The sequence below is a fragment of the Grammomys surdaster genome, unplaced genomic scaffold (genome assembly GCF_004785775.1).
Source record: "Grammomys surdaster isolate TR1022 unplaced genomic scaffold, NIH_TR_1.0 64, whole genome shotgun sequence".
In the NCBI taxonomy this organism is placed as follows: Eukaryota; Metazoa; Chordata; class Mammalia; order Rodentia; family Muridae; genus Grammomys; species Grammomys surdaster.
Genome location: NW_021604566.1, coordinates 4,647,356 through 4,667,793, shown reverse-complemented (window position 1 = coordinate 4,667,793; position 20,438 = coordinate 4,647,356). Strand labels below are relative to the sequence as shown.

The 20,438-nt window shown below is 38.9% G+C and overlaps 1 protein-coding gene across 1 annotated transcript in view; it reads right to left on the bottom strand.

Annotated features, from left to right (window-relative positions):
- The window catches only part of Tox (thymocyte selection associated high mobility group box), a 299,289-nt gene that overhangs the window by 141,462 nt on the left and 137,389 nt on the right, over positions 1 to 20,438 (bottom strand). Inside the window, exon 3 of the mRNA XM_028769243.1 lies at positions 10,520 to 10,585. Coding sequence (XP_028625076.1) covers positions 10,520 to 10,585 — 66 coding nt within the window. The remainder of the gene's footprint in view (positions 1 to 10,519; positions 10,586 to 20,438) is intronic.

Sequence of the window (20,438 nt, the reverse complement as noted above, 5' to 3'; positions counted from 1 at the left end):
AAACAGTCACTTGAGCTACGAAAAATTATAAAATGGTTTGTAGAAAGGAACAAATTGGAAGATAGAAAAAGAAATCCAAGCCCTCTGTAAAGGCCATGTGGTTGAAATGCCCAACTAGGTAATCCAGGAAGGGAAATTATGTGAAGCTGGAAGGAAGTGTTGCTATCAGCAGATTACAGAGATTATCCAGCCTGAAGATCATATATTTTTGCTCAAGTGTGACAAAGGAGGACTATGATGTGAACCCATGTCTGAACAGGCAGCAGAAACAGTGCTCAAAGCAAAGCCTTCATGGACAAGACCAGTCTCATCAATCAGAACAAACTGGGGTATGGGCTCAGGTTTGGCCTCTACTAGCATTTCAGTAGAAGATCAAAGCTTGGTTATAAGAAATCAGGATACAAAACTTGCAAGAAACCGGAAAATGGAGTCACCTTGCACATACCCAGAGAATCCAGGAGCTAGGACTGGAAGAGCTGAGGTCAAAGCTAATAAGCTGGAGCTTCAAGCATTCTGGGAGTCATGAGGCCAGCACTTATACCAGATGTGCATGGGACATAGTTGCCTGACCCACCTGTCCCTCGTGGCTGTCACCATCAGCAAAGGGCTTCTTTTGCCATTGTTCATTAATGATCTTGGGATGAGGAAGACGATTATTTCCCCTCAGTGTGGATTAGAATTCTGTATGATCATCCTCACACATTTTAAAACCTAGCATGGAGTCTAGTTGTCATAAACAAGGGAAACCAAAAACAAGAACTAACTGGTTTCCTTAACACTGTTCTCCTACCACCTGACGAGTGAGGAATGTATCTGAAGCAGAGGTGTTACTTCTAAGACCCCAGTCAGGGTCACTCCTGACTTCCAGTGACAGGCCACTACTCTATGTTTATTGATTACTGGGCTAATTGAAAAATTTAATTTTCAATTTTCAATATATAATCTAACCTAAAATTTAACCTATAATTTTTCTACAGTTTTTTTTTATCCTCATGACTGGAAACACTCTGAGATCTTGTTTTACCAAATGTTTTATTTTATAAATAACGCAAGTAAATCAAGTTTTGAAAAAGGAGAACAGTACTGAAACTTGTTTTTTGTTTTGTTTTGTTTTGTTTCTGGAACGTCTTTACTGTATACTTGGTATTTCATTTTGACCATTTGTTTTCACTTTTTAATAAAAAAATAAGAAATATCCTATCACTGGTGTCTGATTTAGGAGATAGGAACATCAGGTACAAATATCAGATCACTTCTTAATAACAACTAATATATTCTTTGTTTACACCCCAGACCTCAAGTCTTTACAGCAGGGATGAAAATGGTCAGCCCATGAAGAAGTTGTCATGGGGCAATAAGGAAAATGAAAGATTGTACAGGCTCTGGGTGATGCCCTGGTCCAGCATGGGTGATACTCCGGTCCAGCAGCAGCAGGTGAAAATCTGCAAACTCTATTTATTCAACTTTCTGTAATTTAACCTTTTCACATATAATCATCAATACTAATGAATACTACCTAGAACATTGTTTAAATATATGTATATTATTTCATTGTTCTCTATTTCAAGTTTACATTTTGAATATTTAAACTGTTTCCAGTTTTCTTGTTATGAGTCACTGTGATGAATCATATCCGTTTATTTCCTTAGGACATTCTAGAGTTCTATGTTTATTCTTAAATGGAATCACGGAATGCCAAGAAAATTTCATGTTTAAAATAGTGTGTTGGAACTTAATGTGTTTTGTCGACTTAATAAATTAAAAAAAAAAAAACCTTTGGATTTCTCCTGTTCCTAAGTATGTCTAAAATAATCAAATCCCTCAGTGTGTCTATGCTTGGGTCTCATCTACAGTGGACAACTGTAATGGTGCAGACACTGCGTGTCTACTGAAGATGAAAAACTCAACACCAATCCAGATGCAGCACACAGATGCAGCACACAGCCACCTCATATAAATAAATATATATATAATACACACACAAATATGCATTTGCTGATCTTGTAGCTAAAAAAAGTTCAACTATCTTGGCTTTATTTGGTTCAACCTATTTCTCAAAGCAATCCCACGTGACACTGTACCGCTCTGTTAAACCAGGGAAGAACTGAGGTCAGAATGCCAACATGTAACAAAGTGTTAAAATAAAATTAAGCCTCATCCAATAAAGAGGTAGGCTCACGTGGGCTTTAGATCTTCCCAAGTCCAAAGAGTTCACTGTGATGTTTACTTTTCAGTGTTTCTCATGTCAGTCAATCTGTCTCAGCATCCTTGAGTGGTAGGAAGGACTGAAGGAGTTGATGGTAAAGCTTTTCTTTAGTTCACTGGCAGAGAGTGATAGCTGGCAGTCCCTTACATTCTTAAGATTCTAACTCATTCTTGACAGAACGAAAAAGTATGCTGATTTAAACTTCCAGCAAGCATCAATGTCCTAGTGAAGTTTATCATCAGCTTCAGAGCATAAGAAATAAGTTGATAGTGAATGAAGATAGCAACTGAATAAGATGACCAACTCTATGATGGGCTCCTCACAGAGGAGCCAATGTGAACAGCTACTCACCCACCAAGCTGCCTTCACAGGAGCAAGGAAGCTGGGAAGCTGCTAGGACCTGGCGTATCAGACTCCCTTTTCAGTATGGATGAGTTACTTTCATCTTCCTGAAAGGTCAAAGCTATGTGGAAGTGCCAGCCCCTCCCCAACATGGCCTCCAGAACCTTTCTGCTTTCTGATTTCCTGAAGTGAAAACTTACAGTAGGCTCAGCTCTTGAAGAGCTCTTTTGAGCCGTGTCCAGAAAGGCCTTCAGTGTGGTCTCGAATTCTGACCCTCCGAGATCTGGTGAACCATCTGAGTCACTAGGCCAAGTCACTTGGTCACTTGTTTAGCTTTCCAGCTGACAGGATCAAACCCCAGAATTGATGGACGGAAGGGCAGCATGGAGAACACACTTCAGTTAATGTCACCAAATATATTTAATATCTAGACTATTAAATAATACATGTCAGATGAAGTATAGAAAAATACAGAAATAAATAAAAATTAAAGTGAAACCTCTGAGTTTCTGGGAAGTCTGGCTTGTTCTGTTTCCAAACCCAAGGTCTGAAACTACTCAGGGAAACTTGACACTTACGAAAGGTGTTTGGGGTGGCAAATGAGGGGACACTAGAAGGTGTCAGAGACATGGGGTGAGTGGAAAAATGCCCTCAGGCTGTGGCATTGTTCTTATATTAAAAATAAGCACAATCACTTCTACTTGACATATTAAGATTTTAGTGATTGTTTTGAACAAACTTTAATTGCCCTGGTAACAGATTTGGTACACACACACATCATGACTCAACACACTAGTGTTCTGAGACTGAAATGCCACTACATTTTTAGGCATTCCCTGGTGACAGGTTTCTTATGAGTTCCCCAAAATATAGTGCATTAACAAAGACACATTTCATCTCCAAAGGTCATACTTCTCCATGTTTTAAAGAAAAAGAAATTTAAAATGTAATTGTGAAAAAGGCAAGGAATTGGTTGAAAAATGTATCAAATGCTAGTGTGTGCTGGTCAGCTGTGCTCTACCTACACACACCTCTCCCCACTGCTCGAATGGCTTGCAGTCTCTCGAGGTCTTCCCGCTGAATAAACCAAGCTCCAAATGGAGCTTGGCATTTCCAGGATCTGCTTTTACCACAGATGCTGCTCCATTCATATGTTTTTATAATTTTTATCACTGAGATGCATTTCCCTAATGCCTGAAAAAAACACACTATTAGACAACTATAATGAAATGCTCAAGCATGCCCAGCAACAAACATTCATTTTCTGAAAGTAAAAAATGAGTCTTATATTCACAAATCCCACCGCTTGGAAATGTATATGATACACAACATTTAACCTGTCAGCAGCCTCATTAGTGTCAATGAGTAGAAACTGGCAATCAGGAATGGTGAGCTTCACATGTGTTTATGTTTTAAAATGTTCCTGAAATAGCTCTGCTGGCAGGGATGAAACACAACACTTCTCTAGGACAAATGGATTTCAGTCTCCATTTTATGGTCTATCTACATTTTTAAGAAATTTGTATTTCACACATAGATAGTCATTTGTAATTAACAGAGTTAACAGCCCACAAAATAATAATAAAATATAATAATAACAATTAATAATGATAATAAATTTAAGTTTAACCATACTGGTACATAAATGATCCAGAAAATATGCAGGAAGACGGATGTGTGTGTAATGAGCATGAGCTCAAAGATATCTATTTGGTTGATGCCTATATTCAGTCTCCACACAACCATTAAGACATTTTCATAAAGTGGAAGAAATATGTGAGCTATTTCAAGATATAATGCAGAAAAACAGACTTCCATGTAAAAAGCCAATTTAGGAAGAAAACAACATAAACAATAGTAACTTGTGTGTTCGAGTGAAGCATCTTTTAAATTTTGAGTAATGAAGATGTCAAGCCAAATGCTAGAGTAGTTTAACTTAATTAGGTGGCCTATTTTTCCAGGCATCCTTTCATTTCCCATTGAAAACTCAGCTTGTATGTGAGGCAACAGGAGCAATTTTGTCTGTAATGAATACCTCGGGGACCCCACAGTAATCATTTGAATGTTATTCTGAAGACTGGTTTGAGTAACTAGTCTGTGCTTGTTAAGAAGCCAGACTCTGTTGGGATAACTAGATTACTCGATACATGCAGCTTCATCATTTTATTGGGCCAATGGTCAAAAAGTCAGGTTAACTTTACTCCTGAAAAATTTCCAAAAGGAACCAATCTAAAAGCAATCAGTCTAATCTGTGGTTCAAATTTATGCCATAACCATGGGTATTTCATGGTCTATAATAAAGAAGTTTTTAAAAATTTTTTATAAACTTTAAAAATACTCTTAAAAGCACAACCCCTTCTAGAGCTCTTTTTACCATACCTCATTTACACTCTGATCTACAGCATGCTCTCATTAGGAAAACATATAGTTACAAAATAGAGTCATTTGCATGCTTGCAAATTTTAGAATATAATTCTTAGAATAGATTTGGGAAAATATTGGTGCACAACTGAACTTGGAGAGCCAAGTGGTCCCACCACCGTTGGATTGCTTACTGTAAACAGCAGCAAGTTGCTGTGATGATAATACCAGTTATTTTTTAGCTTATTACCATATTAACACTGCATGTCCCATTCTTGAAATGACTCTCCCAGGAGAAGGGGACTCTAGCACCTCAGATTAAATGTGTCTTGGCTTATCACCGAGACAATACTACAATAAGCCAAGTAATTCGAGGTATGCTACATTTCGGCTAGGCAAAATTGAGAATTCTTAGGAATGGAAGTGTCAGAGAATCAATGTGATAAAAACACACACAATATGTTCATTCATTTACTTATCTTACAATAAATAATGTGGCAGACTCTGATGATTCAAATATTTTTCCAGGCATGTGAGGCCTAGAGAGAAAGAAGAGCAGCAAATCCAACCTTCGAGGGTTCACAGCCACATAGGGAAGACTCTGAGGGTCATGTGCTATAGAGAAGCAAGCCTGCTCCTTCACATGGGAGATGTGACACACTGCAAGACCTTGAAGTCCACCTTTCAGTTACAGTGAGGAGAAGCAGGCAGGTGGCAGAAGTGAGCAGGTAGGATGAACTCTGGAGGGATGGTGACCAGAACAGAATGGTGTGGTTGAAAGAAGAAACATCAAAACTAGAGTCAAGACTACCTGGAATTAAGTGCAGCTTGAGTCATGAATGCATCCCCACAGGACTGTACTCACTGACCAGGTAGTAATTTTATCACTTTGAGAAAAGAAGTTTGATGTGTAGGAAAGCTGGAAGTCATGCATCACAACTTGATGAAGTGGTAAATTGAGGTCTGTGCTGCTACCAGGTACCGGTCCCCAGATGACTCAGAAAGCAAAGTTGAAACTCATAGGAGAGTTGTCCCACATGTATGGATGTTCCTGAATTTTTATTTGTATTTTAAATAAACTGTAAAAAGTTTGAGCTAGTGTGTCTTAAGACTGGAGGAAAACATAGCACCACTATGCTTTATTGTATTGGTTAGCTTCATGAATAGAGAAGTATCTGAGGTAATTATCTTAGAAGGGGAAGGTTTGTTTTGGTTCAGAGTTTTACAAGTTTCAATAAAGTTTCAACTCCTTTGCTTTAGGTTGCTGATGGGCCTGCTAGATGGTAACTGGAACCAAGAGAGAAAGGGGTCATGGTCTCACAATCCACAGTAAGAGTGTGTCCCCTATAGTCTAAGGATTTCCTACTATGCTTTACTTCCCAAAGGTGCTATCCCTTCCAAATAGGACCACAGTGCAGAAGAGGATGAGGGTGACATTTGGACCTCTGGGGACAGCCGTCTAAAGCACAGCATCTACCACTTGCTTGAGACCTTGAAACTTCAGTAGAAGATATGAGATAGAATTCTTATGCAGATTAGAGGTTGGAAGGAGGCAAAGAGAAAATGGAGCACACATTGAGAAGAATGTAGAGTATGGTCTTAGGTATGGATGCTTAACATTTAGGGTGTGGTGTAAGTCTCTGAGTTAGTACAAATAATACATTCAAACTGAAGGATAACTGTTCCCAGACAGGAAGACAGCAGAAGGAAAGAGAGAAGAAAGGTAGAAGAAGGGGTGTTGGAAGGAGGATGGGGGGAATGAGAATGGAACAATCAAATAGAAAAAAAATTAGTGTAGTCAAGGCAAAGGTCATAGCTGATGTAATTTCTCAAACATTTTTTTTCAACCACGAAACCTAAGCTTCTCCACTAATGAATATTAGAAAACCTTTGGAAATCCACCAGCAATGAACTATTAAATATGACCCATCCTTTTCCACCTCTTCACAGAGATCTATTCCTGAAGGAATGTTGTTCTTGTGTCTATGGACCAGGGGCAAGATGCTGTCCTTAGGACTGGACAGCAGGGAGCAGAGGATGGAGAGGCAATGTGAAAGGAATGCTCCTCAAATGTCCATGGAAGAAGAAAGAATGGGAAGCAAGGATGCATACCCAAGAATAGACTATTTCAGGGGCTACAGAAGGCACTGATGAAGAAATCCAAATGACACTCGTCCTTGTGATGCACTTAGTTCAGAGGGTCACAACCATCTTAAGTTAGGACACATCTAAGGAACTGTGGGAGGTACTGCAGTGCTACTGGGAGCTAGAGAGAAGAGCTTACCATGACGAACAGTAAGAAGGGCTTCACAGTAGGTGGATCTGACAAGACTAAGGAAGGTCTGGGGGTTCCAGCCCAGGCAGGAAGCCCTGTTTCCCACCACTTTGGCATGCATTCTGCCATAGCAGTCTAGATAATTCTTGAGTAAAATTTTGTTGTATCTATTCAAGACACCCAGCACTATCTGTAGTATATAGACACCAAGAAATGGTCCCTGCAGTGAAACAGGCAAATGTGACTATCATCACAGAGGAGCCCTTATTTTGGCATACAGCAGGGAGATCATCTACTCCTTTGGGAGGAATTCCAAGTATATTAACAACAGTCTTCATGTTGCATGGTAGGGCTGCAGGCTTATTCTTTCAATGTATCTCCTCCTTTGTTTCTTGGTCTAACTATTATCTCAGTCAAGCAGGACAAGAAGGCTGTGGACACCTGTCCCCTCCACATCTGGCTCTCCATTAGTCCCTTCACAGCTTCTCTCAAGCAGGACAAGCCAGATCTTGCAAGGTCATGGGGAATCCAGCAACATGGTCCCTTCAGACACGGTTTGGAAACACCCGAAAAGAAATATTGCATCGAATGGAGTAAGATGATTATATTCAGGGTTAAAACAAGTTAAATAGTGTTTAAATTCAAGTCCTGAGTGCCCAGAACAGTTACAGCTGTTAGAGCAGAAAACAGTCGGCTTTCCAAGCATGGCGCCAAGGCGCAGTGGCAATGTTATGGGCTTTTATTACATACTTGTCAGTCTTATTATGGGTGGTGTTTTCAATTTAAAATCTGCCTATCAATTACCAAGCCATATGCAGAAACATTTAAGGGTCTGTATACACTAGCTTAAGAGGTAGAGAATGCTCTCAGAAGATAGGGCAAGGAGCCCTTTGAGACTGACTAAAAGAATATCATTAATTTTTACAGTGTACTTTCGTTTCTGGAGTAGCTCCAGCATAGGCTTTCTATAAAAATCATCTCAAGTTCAGGATTATGCTATTCGCTTGCAGAAGCATCGCAGCAACAGCACTGTTCCATATGCTGCTACTTAGCAACGTGGTCTGTACGTCCCACAGCAGGCACCGAGCTGAGAACTAAACAGGAATTCCAATGTTGACTGATGCGATGAGGCAAATTGTTCTGGACCACTAAGCTACACAGCTGTTTGATGTTAGGTAGGAAACAGAACACAACTCCTTTCTTTCCTACAGGATGGTGGAGATCATATTTATGGCTGTCTAAAGGATACATTGATTAAGACTGCCAAAAAGTACACTAGGTAATGAATTCTTGAACACAGTATATAGCAGGAAACAAAAAGACTGTTAAGTGTACAATTTAGCAAAGACCATTGACTTTGGTAATTTGTGAAGTTTATTTGCCTCCAGGGTATGTATTCTCTTACATTAGTCTAATTTTTAAAGCAACTCATTCTAAAAAAGAATTTTAATAAATTGTTTTAAAATATACTTAAAAAACAAAAACAAAACCTTGCTCCTGGCTCACAAAGTTGCCATATCTTTAGAAAGCACGAAATTCTTTAGCTCTCTTTTATTCCTTCATTATAAACAGCCATTATATTGGAAATATTCTTAGGAACTCCTGGCCAAAATATTAAGAAAAACATTGCTGCTGGTTTGGCTTTAGCAGGGGATTAATATTCCACACTAGAGTTGAATTTAGAAACCTAAGGAGCTGAACTGCTCAGATGCATATATCCTGACGTTGCCATCCTTTATCCAAAACTCTTTAAAACGTGCATAATGAGTCTCTGTGAGAGAGCAGCTGCTTCGTAACTGTAATCATTTATTGAGTTTGTGTTTCTACTGTTTCAAACAAATTCAATTAGCCCTCACACTTCAAAACCCTAAAGGCCCAAAAGAGATGGTACCGGGTGGCTTTAATCTGATAGTAATACTAAACTTGTCAGTACAGTTTTGGGATTGATGGTTAGAAGCAAATTAATAGTAACATTTTTCATTTTTTAATCAAACAGTCCTATTCAGAACTACCTATGGGTCCTGGAGGGTACTTAGCAGAATGAATTCAGTAAAGGAAAAAAATTCTACAAGCAAAGAAAGCTTCGCTTTCAGACTGGCTCCTACACGGTTCCTCTCAACAAAAATGGAAGCAGGCCGACTCCCAACCTTTGAACGTCATGATGACCTTTATGCTTGAATGATGTAGTGGAGTGTCCAGGAAATAAGGCAATGGTCATAATGCATTCTAAATAAATGCTGAGTTCATGGAGATATGTGCCTGCCTGTTTTTAGTTAAGCCGGAGACATTTGCTCACAGAGAGCCCTCCTATTATATGCATTAGATTGAGTTTTCTGTCAACCACCGTGAAAGAAAATGGTTTTGTATGTAGCCCCTTTGCACCCCTCTCCTCTCAGTGATCAAACCAACTCGGGCAGATAAATAGGCATTGAAAACTACTACCTAGGAGTTTATGCTTTCAGCAGCTGGTAAGTGAAATTCCAGGCAAATGTGATTTTTACTGTTGAAGAAAAAAATAGGTTCGTGTCCACAAAATGCTCCCATGAACTCTCCCTCCTCACATGTATTCGCTTATTTATTTTTGCTTATAGTTTTCCGATATTCTGTGGTATCCTGGCACCCTGGGGCAGCTATAATTTTGCTTTAACTGCCCTTTCTGGATTAGAGGGCCAGGTTTTAAGTATCTAAAAATAAATAGGCAGGCATTTGCTTTTAGAAATGTAACCATTTACATTTTCATTCCCCCTTTTTCTGTCAGTTCTCATGATGAAACACCTTGTCAGCTCTTCCCAGGAAATGGACACAAAGGTGCCCTTGAAAGGTTTCAGTATTGCTAAGGCTCTGGGGCCTAATAGCTACTCTCTCCCCTGTTCCCCAGAAAGTCCCAAAAGCGGTGATCTAGGAGCCACCAGCCACAATACCTCAGTGATGAACATAGCGGTTGAAAATAGCTCCAAAAAGTTGATAATTGAAGCTATTGGTGGCGTGTGTAGTTTACCATGATAAACTCATCCACAGTCAGAAACACAAATAACTTGCACCTGTAAAGACTTTATTTCCTAAAGGTAACACAACTGTTTAGGAAAGCTCATGCTGGTAAAACAGCTGCTTGCCATTCTGGAGGGGAAGCAAGGTAGCATCCTTCAACAAATGCCAAGGCTGGTATTTTATCAGCTCCATCTCATTAACTGGAAACAAGGCTTAAATGCTTTGTTTATAAATTATGATTATTCCTGATTGCAGCAGTTACTGATAGTGCGACTCATTTGCAATGCAACTCTTTGAATTTGTTTAATTACAATTTGAAACAAGGCAGAGAAGATTAATTAACCCACCTGGCTGGCTGGCACATAGTCCTGGCTCGGCTCTGTCATGCTCATATACATGTTCTCACCGTCAAACTGCAAATGAAATAAGAGTAAACATTGAGCAATCTTGACTGTGTGTATGTTTTTCTTTCTTTCTTTAAAAAACCCCTTACCATCAAACTGGGAAACAGTGGCCATAAAACAATACCGTGGCTGAGAATATGTAAAATCTGTTATAGTAAGTGAGCCACATCTTTCCTTTGATGTTTCTGTTGTCATCTTTCCTGACCCTGTGTGTCAGTGATTTGGAGTAATTAGTGCTCTAGTAATTACAGCAAGCAAGCAAGAAATGAATGGTTTCCTTTCATCTGCAATCTGTTTTAAAACAAAATGGCTCATTTTGCACGCCATGTATACATACTGCAGTTGGGCTGTAATGAAGTATTAAATGAATGGCACGCTTTCTGAAAGGCAAAAAAAAAAAATAATGGAATATATGAGGAGGAGGCTCAGCTCCGTGAATTCTGAGTCTAGCTCTCAAAAAGAAAAAATGCAGAGCTTCGTAATGGTCTGAAGCTGGCTTCACTCTAATGGCCTTCTGATTAAAAAGCATTTTAAATTGACAGTAATATTCGAAGAAAGCATGTGCCACTGAAGCCATAACTAAGAATGGAATGTAAAAAAACCCAACAATAGCATACAGGTACCATGATCCAATTTCTTTTCCTGAAGAAATTCAAATACATAGAATCAATATAAACAGGCAAATGCATACAAATTGACCCATATATTTGCAAGTTAGGAACAGAGAGAAGGAGGCTATTCACAGGGCAGCTCCATTGCAAAACTGCCAAACAAGCCAGAGCATTGACAGCAGCAAAGTACACTTGGCAATGCTGGGTTTGAATCACTCCATTGAGACTTAATCCTCCTCTGTCTTATGTCACTTGATAAATGGGAAATGAGGAAAATATTCCTCTTTAGTTTAAGAAAGATTTTTTTCCCAAGTTAATCATTAAATGGACTGATATAATCAGTTTCAAAACTAGGTCTGGATAGGCTCTTAGTGGTAGACTTTTGAGACATAGGAACTTGCAAATGTGAGAATCCACTTTTCAAAACAAACCTGCCATTGATAGAAGTAAAAGTTGTTGGTAATATGGACATTTTTCATACCACCAAATGATATACAAACAGAAATCCATATGTCAGAGACACTATATTTCATCTTTAAGGATTACTAGCTCTATAAGATGGTTAAATAAGATCCACAGATACATCAGACTCTCTACTATAGTCAGCAATACTGAATTGTGGTGGTAAGAAGCCCCCTAATAACACTGAAGAACTCATCAGGCCCACCTTTCATGCTGAAAGGTTTCTTCATGTATCACCCTATAAACACAGTTCATATCATGCACACTGCCTACCTAAGTGGTCACAAGATCTTTTATTGAATGACATGAGTACAATCCAGAGATTAGCACAAGGCTCAGGGGCCTTGAGTCCTAATGACTTACACAAGGGTGCAGCTCCATTAGTCAGTTGTACTTCTCCTAAACACCGGTCACCCAACATGTCCAACAACGCAAACCTCAACAAAGAACTTCACAGGGAATTCTCCAGCATGGCCTGCTGTGGGGTGCACTGGTTTGTTTGCAAATGTTTTTAATGTTGAGATGCCAAAGAATCACTTAAAATATGGACACTTTTTTTTTTTTACTACAACAAACTAAACGGAGCAGAAGTAGTGGAGTGTATCAGATGTTCTGTGGTCCATGCATATTCTAGAATGTGTTACTTTCTATTTCATCTACTCAAATTCAGTTTTTAAATTTGGCAGCATTCTCAAGCCAGCTAAGGCTTTGAAGTTCTGGTTTTAGTCTATCCAAACTGTAGGCTAATTGAATATGTTCATGTTACTGTTCTGGATGAACACTTTCCCTCAAAATGTACCAAATGTACCAAAGTTAAGTGATTTTGAGCCAAGGCTGCAATAGCATTTCAAAATAAAATGTAAGCAGTTATAGACATTGTAACTTTTTTAGTGTGTTCCGTGTCTTCTCAACCTATATACATATCTACTGCTATGCATTAACTAATTTATTTTTTGTATATATTGAGAGTTAAGTACCATTATTAATACTTGCATAGTATAAACAAGCATACAAAGAAACAGAGCAGTTTAACTAGATGCTGAGTTATAAGCTTCTACCAGAAGTAAACCCAGGGTGACTGGCGCGTGCATTTACCACCAGGGCTGGTCAACATATTCTAAGTCATAATGATAAGTTACAGCTAACCCGGGAACAGTGTTACTGCAGACTGGTGACAGTTCAGGTTAAGTGTTCCTAATTTGAAAGTTGGAAAGCCAAATTGCTTTGAAACTCAAGACATTTTAAACATCACTATGTTGTCACAAATGCAGAACTCTATACATCTTTCTGCAGTCAAAACAATGCAGGCACACTAAAAATAGTATATGAAATTGCCTTCTGATTACAGATATATAGGTGAATGAAATGTAAGTATCTTGCTTACGTTTAGGTCACCTCTCCATCTCTCTCTTACACATACACACTCTTCCCCCCCCCCACACAGACACACACAGACACACACACACACACAAACACACACACACAGACACACACACAGACACACACACACAGACACACACACAGACACACACACACACTCACACACACTCTAAAATCTGAAAAAATGTGAAATTTGGAACATAAAATTTCAGGTAAGAGTAATTTAACCTGTATCTTGGTGATCTTGAGATACTGGTCCAGAATTTCCATCATCTTGTGGGGTACTGTTTTTCATACCACAGTAAACTGAGTGTTTGGTATTAAGCTTGTCCAAATGTCATTGGATGCTCAAAGAGCTGTGTAGGGTGGGTGTTTAATTTTATGAGTTAATTTTATGGACCTTGGGGTGCACAGATATCGCATAAAATGTTTTCTGGAGTGTGTCCCTGAGACTACTTTTAGATAATACCATTTGAATAGGTAAACTGAAAAAAGCAGACCACTTTCGATATACATGTGCCATATCCAACCTACTGAAGCCTCGATTTCTCCAATCCTGTGAGGAAATGTGACACCTGTGTTTTTCTGCCTTCATGGTCAACTGAAGTACTGGCTTTTCTAAAGTCTCAAACCTATCAGTAGCTCTCCCCAGGTTCTGGCTTTCTAATTACAGATTTGGAATAGTTCAGTCTCTGTAAGTATATGGGTTAATATTTTATAATTAACCTGTCTACCCAAACACACTCAGCCTCTATCTATCTATCTATCTATCTATCTATCTATCTATCTATCTATCTATCTATCATCTATCCTCTCTCTCTCTCTCTCTCCTATTGATTTTATTTTTCCAGAAAATTGTAACACAGTAACACAGGCAACTTCTTTTATTATTACTCTGCTATTCAGAACTCTTTAGAATCATATTTTTGGTAGGCTCACTGGCAAATATCTATTGTCCTGGCATTCAGGAGACAGAACCACCAGAATCTTGAGTTTGAGGCCAGCCATGGCTGTACAGAAAGACCTATTTTGAGAAAAAAAATGGAGAGAGATAGTGGGGAGAAAAAGGAATGAAGGGTATGTACATTATTTCTGGAGGGTATAACAAACAAGACACTCAATTCTTGTGTGCACTTGCTTTCTAGAGTGTAGAGCCTAGTTTGCTAGGAGATTTTTTTTTTTTGCTACATTTTGTTAGGAGAGTCCCTGGATCTCTTTCCCACTATGCTACTTTCTGTGCCTACCCATACCCTGCAAGTCACTCCCATAGTTCCACTGTGCCTTCCTTTCCTTCTATATTTGTAAGTATTTCCTAGGGACTACTATACCCATCAGTAAAAGCCAGCCATGTCCAGCCTATGTGCTCCCCTGAGTAGGTCTGGGTTTCTGAGTACATGTTGTGGTGAGGGATGGACTACACTAGATAGTAGGTAACCTGAATACACTGTGGTTACTCTTTGCACCCAATAATGTAAAATCAGCATTAGATTATTTAAAAAGTTTATTATGTAATTAACAAAACTCAAATCATACTTGTTTCATTAAACACATTATTTTGCTAAATAAAGTGAGGGTGGCTTTAGAAGAGAAAGAAGATTCAATTTCCAGACAAGGTTTTGATAAAATCTAGGACATTGGACATTACACAAGCACTTTACCATTGAGCTCCATCCCTAGTCCTCACTGCTGCTTTGAGGGTGAATCATTCAAAGTTTGCTGTAGACTGGGGAATGGGGGCGATGACTCAGTCAGTCAAGTGTTTGCAAGCATGCAACTCGAGTTCTGACTGGAGTGCTCGTAATTTTTAGCCTAACCAGTAAACAACAAATCTCAGTGATTGACTAGGTTCAAGCTGTGAATTGGAAAGCATCTGATGAAGGACACATGAAATTGACCTCTGGCCTCTAAGACACATGCATACATGTGCATTTCCACATATGTGTACCTGCATATATGAATATAGGTGTGTGAATATGCACATACACCTGCACAATTGATTAATTTACAGGCAGAACTTTTGGAAATAAAAGAATAAAATATACAGAAATGATAAGGGGACAATCATTGAAATGCTGTCTCTAATTCCTCAAGCTTCTGATTTGTAAGATTGTATTTAATAGAAGACACATAGATTGGCTTGGAACCAAGGACCCTGATCCTATGTAAGCAGGCTCCCTTTATGAATTGAAAATCAACAATATATACATGTCCAAAAATACCTCCACCATCTTCCTTGTGTATTAAGGCTTGCAACTGGACAATGACCAAGACAGAGAGAGGGCAAGAATATCCTGACCCAGTTCTTCTCCCATCAGTCTGGGTTTTCATGGCTCACCACACCCTGTCAAGGAGCTGCTGCCAGGGCCTCAGCAGGCCTCTCACTACTCCAACCATCTTAAAAGGCATCCCATGTTGTGGGCTGAAGGCCCGTTGTCATTGGAAGTAGAATTATAGCTCACAGAGTCCTAGAATCTTGGGTTTGGAAAGCTCCCTAAAGACATTTATCTGAATTTCTCATGTCATGGTGGAAGAAATAGATGCTTTGTTAGCCATATGAACCATCTGGGAATAGAACCAAGGTCTGGATTTGGAGTAGAAAAGCTTTCCACTATGATATACTGCTTTATTTTCTATTAACCATAAAAGGTGGCAATTGGACTTTATGGCTACAGATGTTCCTCAACTTGCAAAGGAGCTATGTCCTGATAGAATCGTCATCAAGTGAGTAAAAATATACATGGAACACATCTAACCTACTAAACATTTCAGCTTAACAACAAAATGCTCTAAAGTGTTGCTTGCTTCCACCTATGACTGTATGGCTGACTAGAAGCTATAAATCGCTGTCACTGCCCAGTAACACAGAGAAGACTGAATTTCATGTTGCAGGCCCAAGAAAAGAACAAAATTCAAAATTAGGACTAGGTGACTGGGAATGTTGTTTAGTAACAGAGAACTTGCTTAACATATACAAAGCCCTAGTCTCTACCCCTGGCATCATTAAATAAATAAATACAATTGTAGTGTCTACTGAATGTATGTTGTTTCTGTATTCTCATAAAGCAAGGAAAAGAGTGTTAACTTGAACCATTGTGAGTCAGGGGCTATCTATCTTGTGTGTAATGTATATTTGTGTATTCACAGATCTGGAGACACAGCAGGAGCATTGTTATATACTAATGACCCCAATTCCTTCTACATGGATCACATAGTAGATAACCATTATTAGATTATTAGTAATTACCACAATAAAGCTGTTTCATTAAACACAACTAACTGCATTAGCCCTTGCTTTATGCTTCTCGCTCTTAGTATTCTTGGAAGTCAACTGAATTTAGGCATTATAACTTTCCAAAATATATATGACCATGATAGGGCTTTTAATTTCCATGTTTTTTCAGTTTAAAACGTGTAGTAAAGCTTAAAGGGATAGATAGACCGACTTCTTTAAATTTAAATGTAAATGGCATCAACTCAGGATTAGCTCTTCTGACCAAGTGCTTTTATATTCTTTATTGTGTTTTCATTTCAAAGCACCAAGGGCACAATCACATAAAAACTCATTTATAATCTTCTACTACAGTTTTTTCAAATTGTTTTTAGAGGATATTAACCAAACCTATAATCCCAAAAAGCCTTTCAAACTAGGTAGTCATTATTTCTTCTATTTAAAAACAGAAAACAGACATCCAAGCACTGTGGGAATGTAGTCAGTGATGAGCAGTCCTGGGTAATGTGACACTGGGCACTATGGGGTTCTCCAAACAGGAACACAAGAGACAGTGGAGCAAGAACATGACATGCACAGCAGTCACTAGTCCTGGTACAGAACATGGTATCTTTTCTCATGGAAACCATGAAAAGAAAACCAGAAAATTGCTGCTGAAGGAGAGAGGTACAGAGAGGGAGGGAGGGAGGGGTGGGGGAGGGAGGGAGGGAGGGAGAGAGAGAGAGAGAGAGAGAGAGAGAGAGAGAGAGAGAGAGAGACGGAGAGAGACAATCTCAAGGAACTCATGAAAAGATATCAGACTGTGTCTAAGAGGGAGAAATTCTCACCTTTTTACATGCTTTCATTAGGAACTGTTGATTACAACAAATAAGCTAAGAACAGAAATATTTATGACAGTGACAAATGACATTTCTTAGACAATCCATTACACCAAATCTTAAGAAGTAATAAATTTCAAAATAAAATTTCCATCTTTATATTGTTTGGTTCAGCATTATCAAGTGTATTTCTTTCTTTCTTTCTTTCTTATAATAAAAGAAGTAAAGATTTCTGGCAGCAAGTCCAAGCCTTTTGATGTTTTGTCTGGATGCAAGTGGAGCTGGAGAATGAGGTCAGCAGTAGAATGCTTGGATAGCAGATACTAGACCTTAGCTTCACTCAATCCCCTCAACCTGAAGGAAAAATCACATTGAAGGAAACACCTTGAAAGCTAAGCATGAACAAATGAATGGGACAATGTGAACTGATAGAAGGCTAGTCACATGGCCACAAGGATCCAGGAGGATCCCACCCCTCCATATCCACTGTGCTATCTTTTGGTCAGGAGGCACTGGATGGGAAATGCTTGTCTATGTTTCTTCCAGTTTGAAGGCTGTGTGTTAACACGCAGCAGTCACTTTGCATACTGAGCCCTGATGAATGCATTGGAAATGTGGCTGGCACAGGCAGAGCCACACTTTAGCACAGGCTAGAAAAAGAACCTAGCTATTCTGCTTCCAAGTCTGTGTGCTACAATGAGAGAGAGAGCTTCAGAGAACTGAACTGTTTAGGGGGATAGCTGACACCCTCAGGCTCCTGGGACCTGAACTGGAGTGGTAACGAATGCACTGTGAATCTGAAGAATATGTAGTTATGTAACATAGAAAGAATGCTAGACCACAATTTACAACCTAGATTCTACTTTGAAACCAAATGAATGTTCTCCCTGTATAGCTGTTGTAGTAGAATATTTGGGGATGCATTGCCTTTGAGAATTCTGAAACCTGAGATTTTCATTATCAGCTTAAGGATTTTTCTAGAACATGTCTTATGATACAACTTGTCAGTGGCAAGAATCTCATGGAGAGATGCCTCTAAAGTTCAGGGCATGGCTGTCATGCAATATTTTTAATGTCCTGACTGCTTACAAACAAAATTACTCTATGCTCATATATTCTGATGGTCAAAGAATTCCTAACAGGCTCCACACAGACAACAATGATGCCATTATGATTTAAACCAATTTTAACTTCTTCCTTTGGAAGCACTTCCAATCTCTTTAAATACATAATTTCTATTACAGTCGTCATGCAGTAAGTATCACAGCTCCTGTTATATAGATGATAAAGCATTTGTGTACTCCTCTGTGATGAATTGAATCTCAATCTTCTAACAACTGTCTTCCTGATTAAAGAAGTAGTAAAAAGCTAGTGACCTTTGCTTAACTAGCAATCCCAGGGTTAGCTAGCAACCTTTGCCTCCAAGAGTGGCTGATGCCAATTCCATAGTCATAAAGCATTCGAAGTCCCTATTCATAACCATAGCAGCTATGTGTACAGAGTACCAGGCTATATGGAAAAACATTACCTCTGAGTGGGAGCCAGAGAAGGTTGTGCTTGCCTCAGCATCTGCCATCCTGGATGCAGTAGCTTAAGGTGTAGGGGTATTATGAAAAGAAGGAACAGAACCTTTGTGTTTCCTGTGGTCTTTCTAGAATTGTACCTTATATCTACTGCTGTAGAACCATGGCCAGTTGGATGTACTGCAGTGTGATGTGATCCTCCATTCCATCATTCAGGCTGCCCAGGGCTTGCACTGCCAGGGTTAACTTGTGAGCTTGCATTCGCTACAGGGTGGGCTAGAGCAACCTCTGATGGCATTGATGGTAAGTTCTATAGGGCTACACTAATCTCACCCAGGGTTTGTTCTTCTTTCATTGTATGATGGTTAAGAGTCCTTAATTCTCTCTTACACTCTTATGCAAAGGCTGAAATCAGCTGAAGAAGCATAGGTAGAAGAAACAAGATTTCATACATCATGAACAGCATTCCTCTATTTCAATCAAAAAGTTCAAATTTCTAGAAAACACTAACAAAAACAAACCGACCATACAAACAAACAAAAAAACTTAAAAAAGGTCATTTACCACAAACCTTCAACGCTAAGAAATCAATTTTCATTATGCATTGTGTTGGAAAGAAAAGACTGTATAGATGAAAGCTTCATTACCAAGCTTTTCTGCTGAGTTTAATGAAAATTCATTTAAATCAATCAAAATACTCATGATATACTAACACGTCTTTACAAAATATGCACCTAAAAACCTCTAGTATCAGCTAATAAAGCACAAACATTGCTAATACCATAAGGTATTGTCTCATAAAGAAATATCTAATTCTGAAATTCTGTAAAGATTGGAGCTGTAAAGCTATGCTGCTCTGAGTAAGCACAGAGCCAAATGTTTGTTTCAGAACATTCCTTGGCCACATCTTTCTTTAGATCAATTTTTCTGAATCTATGAAAAAAAAATTGAGAAGTGCCTCAAACTTGCTGGCAACTTTTTCCTAAGCTCGCTTATCTCCACATCCTATGAGCTATCACCACATTTACCACAGAACCTATGTTCTATTTCAGTGTGGAATGAGAAGCATGTGGGCTATTAGCACGGGGGTGGCTGGCTCCTATAGCATCAGTATCCCCTCTAAAGCAAAGGACATTTCCAGTATCTGACACATAGAGAAAAAGGTGAGACTCTTTTTTCAACATGTGTCTGGTCTGGAAGAGTTTGCACACTTCTGAGAATCTCCAAGCAAGAGAAATGTAGGACTAGGTAGAAATTAGTGTATCGAGAAGAAGGGCATTGAGTGACCAGATATGTATGAGTAACCGTGAGGTTATCTCCAGACTGGTTTAGAAGATCATGGGCATTGAGTGAGGGCTAGATATTTGTTAACAATGAAGTTACAATCAGACCAGGTTAGGGGCAGTTGAGCCAACAGAGAAGAGGAGCAACTTTGTAGGAAGACTGAGGACAAATAGTGATTGAGTAATTTTGAGACTAAAAATGATAATAAAAATTTCTATAAAGGTTTTGGGTCATGAGATAGGTAATTTCATCTCTCCTAGTAATTATTCACAGAAACAGCATTTGGACCTAGTTGACAATTACATTATAGAAACAGACTCGAATATTTAAATCTAACAGGAGGATAGGTGTGGGCATGTATGTTGGTGACACAGGAAGAGTCTGACCAAGTGCAACTGGCTCCATTGTGACACGTTTCAGCCACCCCCTTTTCTTTTTAGAAATCATTTTTGGTATTTCTTTAGACTCTAGAGTTTCTCTGTTTTAAATGAAAATATGATGATATTTTAAAGAACCACAGGAGAAAAATCTTCCAAGTCACTGGGTTTGTGGAGG